At 36.5% G+C, this 12280-nt stretch overlaps 1 protein-coding gene across 5 annotated transcripts in view; it reads left to right on the top strand.

Annotated features, from left to right (window-relative positions):
* Window positions 1–12280, top strand: part of GRIA2 (glutamate ionotropic receptor AMPA type subunit 2) — a 100307-nt gene that overhangs the window by 83688 nt on the left and 4339 nt on the right. For all 5 annotated transcript variants that reach the window (XM_075149434.1, XM_075149437.1, XM_075149435.1 and 2 more), the window contains exon 13: window positions 12279–12280. This exon is cut by the window's right edge and continues 246 nt beyond it. In XM_075149434.1, coding sequence (XP_075005535.1) covers window positions 12279–12280 — 2 coding nt within the window. The remainder of the gene's footprint in view (window positions 1–12278) is intronic.

Genomic DNA, 12280 nt, shown 5'->3' with positions numbered 1-12280 from the left:
AAGGGTCATGTTACAAATATGCAAAGCAAAAGTGGCTGCAAGGAATTACCGAAAAAATATTCCACTGTAAAGTAAAAAACAAGGTATGTTCAGAGAAGGGAGTTGATGTCGTTCATCTAAGCTGTAAGACAGGAGCTAACGATTATAAACAAGGCTATTTAATATCTGTGCTATACTTTAGGTAGTCACAGAGTGAATAGGGACATGGGAAGGTGCACAGTCTTTTTTTTAATAAGTATTTCACATGATTTTTCAAGCTTGCAGATGGGGAATGGGATACAACCCTGTTGGCTGCTGTAGTAAATCCATGCCTGCTTTTGAAAACAATTACTACTTGTATTTGCATTACAATAATGCCTTGGAAGCCTGTCAGTCCTCACCTTCTACCTCTGTGTATTTCGGTTTTAAAAATGCATGAGACTTCCAATGTGTGTGTCTCAGGCTGCCCTTGAGACACCAGCTAACATGGTAAAATCCATCCAGCAAATGACTGAGACACTAAGGCTGCTGGGCAAAACACCGTGACTGTTGTGCCTTGTCTGCGTGCTTGTATGTCTCTCACTGTAAGATGGAAGTGGATCTGAAGTGCTACAAATACAAAAAACCTGTTGTTTTCATGTTTTTCAATGGATAATGATAGTGTTAGGTTTAAACAAAATGTACTTTAAAATAGTTATAAATATTACGTTTGCATTTCAAACATAGCCTGCCATAAAGTGAAATGAAACAAGTTCTCACAAATGTTTTTAATGTGCTGTATAGTTAGAGCAGTAACTGCTAGATTATGGTTTTCACTGATTCCTGCAATGCATACTTAACTGGTAACGAACTAAAGGGGAACCGTACTTGTTTTAACTGTAGAAAAGCATTATTTTCTGATTTTGATGATAGGTCCAGTAATAAGTCCTGCTGCTGTTTGCATTCCTGTTGGCTAAACCAAAACTTAACATCAGGTGTGTAAGCTAGTAAAAATGAGATTGGGATTGTGCTAAGAGTGTTTAGAAGTGTTTAGAAGCATACAAGCACGTGTTTCTGGTTTTGTGAGCATAAACCTTGCAGATCATGCCTATACTGGGGATTGAATGTGAACTAACAGTAGGTCAGTTCTTTTGAGTAGTTTCTCTTTCGAAATTTTTAGGCTTTCTTTTAAAACAAAAAACGTTTGTATGTGCATGCATCAGTATGTAGTTTTTGTGCTCCTAACACATATATACATCTTCCCAATTACATTTTTACACAACTAGTGTTTCTGAGCATTTATAACTTATTTTTGTAAAAATCAGGTGGAGGCTCTGTGAGGGTATATCCTTCACCTTTTGTTAAGTTAGCTTTGGCTCTGTACGGGCAAGGCTATAATGATCTCTGGAAATTCCTTCTCGGCAGTTTCTATCACAAACAAGTTGGTGCATTGTGTGTAATGCAACTTCTTAGCCTGATGGCTCTATCTACTATTTGCTAAAAATCACTTAAACTTGCCCAGTTATTTTTCAAGAAATAACAGCTGTCAGAATTTCTTTCTGGGAGACCTGAAACTCAAGTTTCAAGAATGAAACTCTCTTTGCTGAAGGCAATGTGAAAGCGGTCTCTAGCACTAAGGAGACTAATATTTCACCCAGAGTATTTCTGTATGGTGGCTGGATTGGAGTGGATGTGTGACTTTTATATGACCTGAAATTAGGACTCAAATTCTTTGAACAGCTGGAAACAACTTGAGTATTTTTCTAGCAGCAAGCTAAAATGGACTGGCTTTTTCTCTGTCAGTGTCATGAATTAAAAGAAACATTTGGGGTTTTTTTTCAGTTAGTCTGTTGTCTCTTCAAGAAGTGGCATTATTTGCAAGTTTGTTTTCTATTGAGGGAATGTATACTAGGCCTAAATCTTCAGTGGTAGTCCTAATTCCTGGAACAGCACAAAATGAGGGATCGTTGTATACCGGGGATGAGAATAGTAAACTGAATTTTCTTTGCTCCTAAAACATGTTTTCTGATAATACTTTACATAAGTGAAAAAGAGATGTTTCTCAGTATTTTCCGAAAAGGAATTCTCAGCAGTAAGCTAGATGGTGAAAGTTGGCTGAAAAATCCTATCCTGAATAGCTGAATATACGTATGCGATGTTAATTGAAAGAGGTGGGTTCAAGTCTTTGTCCAGCTTCTATGACTGCTTAAATGACATGAACTCGTTGAGATGTTACGTTAGCCTGGGTATGTCAGGTATGTCACATTAGCTTGTTCTCTGTTTTGTTTTAGGATTGTAGTCTTCGAGCCACCTACGGTAGGTGCATACTAGTTCATGTCTGCAGTGGCTGTGGCTGGCTCCAGTGGGTACCATGGTGAATAGAGTAGTCCAGATACAGGTTAGAAAAACCCAGGTGGAGGAAAGATGGTGGCTCACCACACACCCTACAGACAGTATGGGAGTAGGCGTACAAGCTAGTCCATGTCGCTTGACTTGGAGATAACGGCCTTGGCACTCATGACAAAAGATGTATTGCCTTTGCGCTTTACCCTATTTTAGGTACATACTGCCTAACTTTAAAGGTAGTACAGACTAGGAGATATTCTTACCAACAGTGAGTAGAGCATCAGTTGGCACTGAATCAAGAAACATAACTGAGAAAAAAGGGATGAAAAGTTATTGTACTCTAGTGTTCCTAGTGCTGCTTTAAGATGAGAAGCAGAAGTTTGGTACATCCTGCATAGAAAATATCATTGCAGAAATAATGGGTTTAACAGCATTTTAAAAAGAAAAAAAAAAAAAAAAGAAAAAGGTGATGACAGAGCTTTGCTGAGCAGCAAACATTAGCAGGAAACTATTACTTCTTAGTAATGATGTTATAGATACACAATTTTTCTTTAATGGCAGATCTGTCAGGTCTCTCGATTATATATTTGTAAATATCAGAACGTGTAGTAGTTTTCCTCAGGAGATCTCAAAGTTGCTACTAGCAAAACTGCGAGTACGATCCAAGTCTTGAAAGTTCTGTTTCACTGAGTTGGGATACTTACCACTTCTGATACTTACTAGTGTCTCTGTCTTAGGGATAGTGCTTTTAGAGTTCTTAGTGCAACTGGAAGCCTAAACAAATATATAGTGCCTAAACAATATATAGTGCATTGCTGTTGCATTTTCTCTTGGGTTTACAACCTGAAGTAATGGGCAAAACATCGAAGAAAATGTATGTGGCTGTGGTTTTCCAGGAGTGCATCGTTTTTCTCAAATCAGTAGTGGATTGTAGTGGTGAGACTGTGAATAGGACTACATGCACAGCTTGGAAGATCCAGGAGTCATTTCAGTTGATCTTGTACAGGTGCATCATCTCTATAATTGTCAGATCACAGATACTGCTTGATGGAGCATCAGATAGTGGGGCAGTGGAATTTCATCACTCTGGTGCATATTATTGACACTATCCACAGTCATACAGTATTTTTACCTTCAGTGATTTCTCAGCAGCTGCTGTAAATGCCATTGATGTATGCATTAGCCAAGACACATAGTTGAACTTTGAAGGGAAAAAAAAGTCAGATTACTGCTCGCCTAACACTGCAGAAAGTAATTTTAAAGCATTGTCTACACATGTTAACTCCTGAAGTTGCCTTGCTTACTTTCATGGGCTACAGCACTAGAAGAAAGAAACAAAGTACAACTGCGTAAGTATGCAAGCATAACATTCACTGCAACATTTCCATGCTTTCCACCTGCTTGAAGGCATATTGAAAATTAATATCAAAGTGGTACAAAGAGAACAAAAGCTAATTACTTTTAAAATTCAGTCATGTTTTTGCTCTATTCATCAAAAATATGTACAAACCTGATACACGAATGAAATCAATCATACTACCTATTTTTCCACTTTAAAAGAGGAATTGTAACTAGTCCCATGTGTAAGGTAAGAATGCATCTCACAAAGCAAAAATGACATGTAGAGCAATAATTAGACTAATTTACATTCTCTCTGTCTGCATTAGTTTTTATTGAAAATCTTTTTATATGTACCTATTTTTGAACCAACAGTATGACATGGACAGACCAATATGTTTCGTTCTAACTGTTTTGATGGTCTTTAAGAGTAGATCCTCTGCCAAAGTAAAAGCAAGCAGAACTGCTTCGTAACAAAGAAGTATTCTTTAGCTTTCGCTGAAAAGATTATGCAAGCGTTACCTATTCTTGCTTAAGAGGCAAGAGTTCTGGAATGAAAAGTTGGGCGTGGGAAAAATGCTGGAAGGATGATAATCCTTGCTGTCCTATAAAGAAGTCCTCTTCCATAGTGAAAAGCCAGCAACAAACATAAGAAGAGCTGACAATACCCCTTGAGTCATTTCTCCTGCAAAAGTGTTGTCCATCGGGAGGCAAGGAAAATTTGGCCTGAAGATTAGTAGTATTGTTTTTTCTGAGGATCTTCAACATGGTCCAGTGCCTCTAGATTTATGAGTACTTAGATATACTTTTTTATCTTATAAAGGTATTTAAATTGTTGATTGTATTACAAGAGGTTATGCAAAAAGAGAGAAAGCATACAGCAGTCTGTCTATGAACCTCAGTCTGTCTTTATGCTCATCAGGATATTCAAGCTCCTAAAAAAACCTCACAGGAAATCTCTAAAACCAGTGAGAATAGAAGAAACACACTAATTTTTTAAATGGAATTGAGGTAAAAAATTATGAATTATACCTCAGCCTCAATTTTTGAAGTTTGAGATATAGAAGAATTATAGAACACATGTTTCTAGAGTTAAATTTTGACTAGCTCCACAGAAGCCTTTGAGAGGTGAAGGAGACAAAAGACTCAGTTATGAAATCTCTAACTTTTACCGTGGACTCTCCTCGGTACCTTAAGAGGCAGGGGCTACAGGACTGGCATTTCATGAAACAGTGAAGGAGATATGAGTAGAGAGTATGGGTTTGGCTTTTTAAATTTGACAGAAAAAAAAAGTACGTAGCTGAAATACTGAGGAGAGGTAGATCTGAGCACTGAGATAATGGAAGGACTGCACTTTGCATCCAATAGCGTATTAGTGAAGATACGGTTATACATTTTTGTGGTCTAGAGGGTTCAAGTGATTAATTTTCAGCTGTTTTCTTCATTTTTAAGGTCCTTACATCTGGGCAACACACAAAAGAATTGGTTCAGGCCATTGTGAAAGTCATTTTAAAAGAAAGAATGTAGTAATCAATATGTCTTTTTTTCCTCAAAGCATCTCTCTTATTTTCCAGGTTTCGTTTTTTTCTCTCTCCACATTACACCAAATACTGTCTTTCGCAGACAGCTCAGTGAGCTTAGTGAACAAAGCACTGGTGCTTCAAAAATCTTGTTATATATATTACTCAGAAAGCTTAATTTCAAATTAGTATTTGCATAATATTTATTAAAAATAAGATTTATTCCTTTCTAATATAATTTTCCTTCCTTGTTTGTAAGGACAAATTGTGTCTGATGAAAGAAACATATTATTCCTTGATCTTCTCTTTCAAGTTTTCATCAAGTTTTCTTACTTGTTCTAATCAAAGTGTGCGCTGTGGTAGGTAATTTTGTGCTGGGCCCAAATGAATTTGCAGCAGTACAGTTCGAAGATTCTCCAGTATTGTGTAATTTATTTTTTAAATTGATATACTCTAAGTATAAATGTGTATAAGTTGTGTTTGCACTCCTCCTAGGGGCAGATCATTCCATAATACCACTCTTGTTATGGTTAGAAACATTATTCTATTTTCCAGTCTAAATGTATTTGTAACTAGTTTATCCTCAGTTGTTACAGTACATTAATAATTATTATGTAGATTTTTTTTCATCTCAGTGTTTATTTTCCTGATGCATTAATACAGAGCAAGTATGTTTTTTTCTAAGCTTTCATTTCTGTCAACAAAACTATACTTATTCTTGATTTCCAAGCAAGGCATTGTGGTCCCCCATCATCTCATAGCTCTTCTCTGTGTGTGTCGTAGCTTGAATTAATTGTTCCTGAATGTGTGTGAACAGAAGTGTACATTGTATGCCATCTGAGATCTCAGCAATGCTTTGTACAAAGGCATTAGTATTTCTTTTTCTCCCCATTGTGTCACAGTGTTTGCTGGTAACCATTTTGATCATAGTGATAGATTAGCCTTTCTTTTCTTTCGTTTTTATCCAACTGAAGGTCTTCCATTTTATTGCAGATTTTCTTATTGGTCCCAGAGTGCTGGGCCATGCTTTTGAACTGGAAAGTTTAATTTCATTTCTAGCATTCTAGTGCTCAGAATGCTCCACTTCTCATATATAACAAATAAATAATTTCCCATTGTCTGGCTTGATGTGTGTTGATATCCCAATTTTCTTTCCTACAAATCCTAGTCATTTCTGTATTCAAATGTTTTCACACTAAAATGTCATCTGAAGCTGTGCATGCCATTCAGTACTTCAGACCAAAAGAGCTGCAGTTGCTTTAAATACTTTTTCATTCTTGTTGAGTCCAGGCAGTATGTTTATGGTTCTAGGCTCTGGTAGTAGCACCTACAGTTCACTACAGAATCTGTGATTGCTTGAGAAAGTGCTTTTGTGTTTTGGCATTTAGTTTATCCTCCCTCTCCCAGTATGGGTGCAATGAGTTATTTGTGTTTTGCATCCATCTTGTTTTGATCATTTCCATTTCTGTACCCTCATTCCTATTACTTATTCTTCCTTTACATTAACCTCATTTAAAAAAAAGCTAAAGTATACATTTTGATTATGGTCCTATGTGTAGATTGTCTTTGTTCTGTGCATTTCTTCCCACCACACAGCAGATACACTTTCCTTTCTCCCGTTCTTTTTCACTTGTGAGGTTTGAAAATCTGCTGCTGTTTCCTTTTTTTTTCCAGTTCATTTTATACTACATACTGTTTCCTTTATGTTCTCAGGTTTCCCATGATGAAATCAAGATCGTGCTTACAAATCTACATCTGTATGACAGCATGTAGCAAAGCTGTAGTAGTAGATGCTGCAACATGGCTGTAGTACAGCTATCTCTGTATCAGTAGGTTTATTGCACTAAAGTTAGCTCTAGGAGTGGACAGTGGGTTTTCCTTGTAACCAGCACTTCAAAAAGAAGAGAAGGATTTGGGTCATCGTTGTAGAAATTAGTTTGTGTGACATTTATCTGAGTTTTTAATGAAATTAATTTGAAATGGTCTGCTTTGATTTTATGAATATGCTGAATGATGGGGAGGAATTCAGATTCTGTTGAAAATGAAATTAGTAAGTCTCAGAGGAGGAGTCGTTTCAGCAAGTATTTTAACAGCAGTTAAATGGTCTTGAAACTTAAACACTAACATCCCTTTGTAAGACTTGAACACTTAACTCTTTAAATCACATGAAGAATATGATCACGACATAAGGTACTTGTCTTGCGCATTCATAGTGTCTTCTCATATCTGGCTTCTTGGAGAAAATTATTTTAAGTAGGCTTTTGAGGAATAAGTTCTTGAGATAGATTGTTTTATAGTTTTTACTAATAAAACCAAATATATTAAAGGTATTTTAAGTAGCTCAGTTAAGTAATGGAAACTGGAAAGCCATAAAACTGCATCTTGAGATCATGTAACGAGTTTTTACCAGTACTGAATAAAGTTGTCAATACGTTACAAAATTTAGATCTTCCATTCAATTTAAGTATTCACTCAATATAAACAAGGTTAAGTATTTTAAAGTACTTAATCTTGAGGTAATTAAAGAGTCTGAGAAATTAGCTTTGTCCTTTTCTGTGTTTTTTGGATGTATCAATATTGATTTACTGTGTAAATTGGCAAGATTAATTTGTTGTTACACTTTCTAGCTACTGATGACAACACCAGTTCCTGTCCTTTTATTCAGTATGGAAGTTCAACAAGATAGTTACACAAGCCATATTTGAGAATTAAAGTTCTGCTCCTGCAGTACAAGATCGTCTAGTAGAATGTTGTAGTTTGAGGAGCTATTTCTGTCAATGACATACTAATTACAGCACCCCATTTTAAAAATAATAAGTCTTTGAATGACAAAACAGAAAAGTTACCTGATGACCCACAAAATACAGTTAATTAATCTGGTAAAGTTTTGCATAATTTAATTTCCTAATTAATTTCTTAATGAAGGCGGTATTTTACATTTAAATGGAATGTGGACTTTGTAATAATAATAGTTTTTATAGTCATGATGCCCAGTGGTGACATGATATTAAAAAAAAAGTGTAGCTTCTGGGGCATTTTTGTATCAGTTACTGTATTTTCATAGAAGTGGTAAATAGTGGGGAATATTAGGGTCTTGTACTGTCGTGTTGGTGTTGACTGTCATACCAAAGTTACAATTAGCTTTTAAAATTTCATATATACACTGAAGTGTCATCTTGCAATATCATTGCTTGTCAATAGCAATGAACCACAGTAATTAAGAGCAGTGCAGATTATTTCCATATTCTTGTAGTCAAATAATATAGCAATCTACAATGGTTCCATTGTTTGGATTGCATGATAAAAAGTTGTGGGGGTTTTTTATGGAGCACTGCCATGCTTTTAGATTTTTGGTGCCATTTAAGAAAGCGTATATAAGGAAGAGATGTGAAAGCCCAAGTTGCACACAGGGCATCCTGCATTCACAAGAATTCTGTTTCCTCATGGTTTAGTCCGCTGTTGCTGATGACTGCATGCTTTTCCAAGTGCAGTTAAAGGAAATGAAGAAGATCGTTTGCATAGGAATAAAATATATGGTCAACTATAGCACTGGCCAAATTTAAATAAAATATAATGTGCTTTTTTTTTCCAGAATGTATTTGAATTAGGATATATATTTGAATTAGGATAAGTGTACTTGCTTTTTTTAACTATTAGATAATGTTGGCTTTATGAGTGAGTGTGCGTGAACAGAATGCTAGATGAAGGTCTTTTAATACTGCCCTTTTCTACATCATTTAGCTCTACCTTTCAAGTAAAAGGCAAATTCTGAAAACAAAGTAATGAAGGAAATAAAATGACACAGTTCTGAAAACAGAATGTATTACTAAGTACATTGTGTAGCAATATAAACAAAAACCTTAGAAGTCACAAGTATCCCCTAGGTAGTAGCTCATTCCTGCTCTTACTTTTTATGAGTCTAGACTAGGTAGAGATCAAGACTCTGAGCTGTATGAATTCCAGCGTGATGTTTTTCAGTGTTCATGGCTGCAGAGGACTGCAGTCATGGCAAATTCTGAATGCTATTTTCTGGTCACGTTTTTCATTACAGATTTTTACTTCCATGGTCGGTGGGTCAGGTATTCCTACATTCATTTATACGGCAAGGACCCTGTGAGCCATCTAGTGGGAAGTTTCTTCTTAACACTTGACCATTTGGGAAATCTGTTCCTTGCACCTTTTCCCATTCAGCCATCCAGCACTAACCCCTCAGTCTGTCATGGGACTTCCCTCATCCTTCCCACTTGCCTGTTGTGATGAGATTTCTGTGAAATGACAATGGGAAATGGGGAGCCGCATTTTATTGAGGTTGAATGACAAAAGCAGAACAGACCTTACTTGACCTCATGTTGCTTGATATATAACAAAACCTGTAAAAGGTAATTTTAATAAACCAGGAAACAATGGAATAACACAAAGCAGTTAGGTCAGTTTATGAACCTGTTCATGACAGTTACCTAACTGGAATAAAGAATGCTTATTTATGTAGTATTTGAATGTTTGTACAGGAAGAAAATAATCTTTTAAGTGTCAGCATAACCTCTTCTTTTCTACAACGTGGGATCCAAACGCCTTCTAATGAAAGTTGTAGTGACTGGCACCTGGATGTATGTTGTCTGCTTTGGGTTGAACTGAACTATGTAAGACAGCTCTAAACCAATTTTAAGTTTCCCCCTTTATCAAGCAAACCTATGGTAATTCATGAAGTATCACTGTAATCATTTTTATAACAGTGTCGGAAGCTTGATGACCCTTGCTTAGTTTGTAGTGGTAAATCTTGTGCTGCAAGTTGGATGTATGCTGCCAAATGAATGTTGACCTATGGTAGAAATGGGATGGAGCATCCGGGTTTAATTAGAGAGTAAGTTTAGAGAATTGAGATTTCGAGGAAGATTGAGCTCCTTCATATGAGGCTGGGGACTTTTGAGTCCAAGCCTGAGTGGGCTAAGGAAGGAGGAGATTGAGCACCCTGCAGAGTAACACTGATAGCTCTGCTTCCAGGGAAGTGAGCAACAGCAGCAGGGCTTGGGGAACAGATGATAGAAATCTATGCACTTAGAATTTAGGCTTTCTTTATATGCTCTGGTGGAGTTGATGGAGTCTGTCAGGCATTAAACGGCCTGACTGACTTGCATCTGCAGGTGGGAGTCTTTTTCAGGCACGGAATGCCATCTGCCATCTGTTAGAGGCACTTACCTGTATCTATCTATGTATCAGGTAAATTACAGGCAGAGAAAAGTGCAATATTGGATTTTTACTGATAGCTTATAGTACACAGTGATAGTTTACTTTGTGAACTGGCTTTTCAAAGGTGGTGCAGTATACCATTTATTAGGATTCCCCTGGTTTTTAGGGTCATATTTTTTAGGATCTTCTTGGATGGAACAAGAACAGTGCATATGCAATATGGCAGATGTTCCAAGAATCTGAGAAACCCACTGTGCCTTCAGCGCACAGTTACTTTTGGTAACTGGTCATGCTGAGTATATCCAACTCTTTTGATATTAATGGGTATACTGAGTATGTGCAGATCAACAGATCAGAATATGCAACAACTGATCTGCAAGGAAACTTTCAAAAAACCGGCTGTGCCAATGTACTTGTAGATTCTGGTAATAGTTGGAATATTTAGATGTTAGAAAACTTTCAGTGGTTCTTAGGACTGCCAGAACTTTTAATACTAGTAGACATTCAGAGACCATGGAGAAATCTGAGCCTCAGAATCTTCCTAGACTACATTTCTGGACAGGAAAATAAGGGTAAGTCTGGAAAAATTGTAACGCTGTACTACAAGAACAGTGAAGCCTTGGGAGATAGTGAGGGCATTACTGATGCTTTTATACTTGATTCATTTATTTTTAAAATGGTATCATTATAGATGTTACATTTATAGCAGAATTGCAGTTCTGAAGTGTATGTTACAAGATGTTTTTAGTAAAGAAGTGCTTCCAATACATTTTATCATCGCACAGATTTGGTATACTTGCACATATAGTAGTATCTCGCAGAGAACTAAGATAACTACAAAACCAAATTGTCTTGGTTTTCTACAGCAAAGTAGAACTGTAATAATAGCTGAGTTACATGCGACATAGTCTTAAATTTGGCAGTAGTTTATTGTCTACTTCATACAATGATTTAGGTTGTCTTTTTAAGAAATTCAATTAGGGTTGATTGTCAGCTACCCTGGTAGTTCTACAGGTATTTTGATCAGACAATGTAGAATGTGAAATGTTAGCACATTTAGGTTTTCTACTCAGCTTACATAGGGGGAGATGATATAAACCTATGCTTTCTTAATTCTTCATTAGAATTGTACAGTATGTGACAACATGAGAAATCCAGCTTCATGTACTCTTTCCGACTGGTGATTGTTACTGGCCCTGACTTGTCATCTGTCCCGTTCTGCCTGCTATTTCTTTGATAACACTGCTTCCTTTTTGGTGACATCTAGGTGGCAAACTTTGTTTTCCTCTATTTTTTTCCAGGTTAAAAAATACAATCAGTTGGTAGTTAAAACTGCCAATTATAGTTATAACTACCAATTGGTTAAAGCAAAAGAAATGTACTTCAGGTAACACTCTTTCTAAAAGAAAACCCTGACCTGCTGAGTTGAGTTGGTGAGGCATGCGGAGTATTACAAATAAGGACAACCTTGAAACAGGTGCCTCACTGTTAACGTTCCCTTCAGGTTTCACAGCAATGTTAGTTTCCTCTGTGGAGCAATCTGAAGTTTTCTAGTGCCACTGACACATTTCAGCTCACCTCTAGTTTGTGTAACACAGAGCTGCAGAGAGCTGCAAAAAAGATCATCTTGTTTGAGTGGGAATTTCTGTTGAATATTTTGCTGAAGTTTGAATATAGATCTTATCTTTTAATCTGGCACACCTCTTTCAAAGTGGAAGTAGCACTGTTTGCTTCAAATCTTTAACAAATATGCAAAAACCCATATATACAATGGCAGCATAATATTAATAGAAAAAGAGAACGTAGGTGCTGCTGTCTTTCAACATTGGATAATAAACTTGCCTAAAAATGACATAATCATATTTTCCCAGGTGTGCTTTTGCTGTCTACGTAAAGATTAGTTAATTAGGCTTCATATTGTCTCCACAGAG

Source organism: Calonectris borealis, chromosome 4, assembly GCF_964195595.1.
Source record: "Calonectris borealis chromosome 4, bCalBor7.hap1.2, whole genome shotgun sequence".
In the NCBI taxonomy this organism is placed as follows: Eukaryota; Metazoa; Chordata; class Aves; order Procellariiformes; family Procellariidae; genus Calonectris; species Calonectris borealis.
The sequence above is the reverse complement of the archived record's forward strand: the minus strand, read 5'-3'. Positions and strand labels throughout refer to the sequence as shown.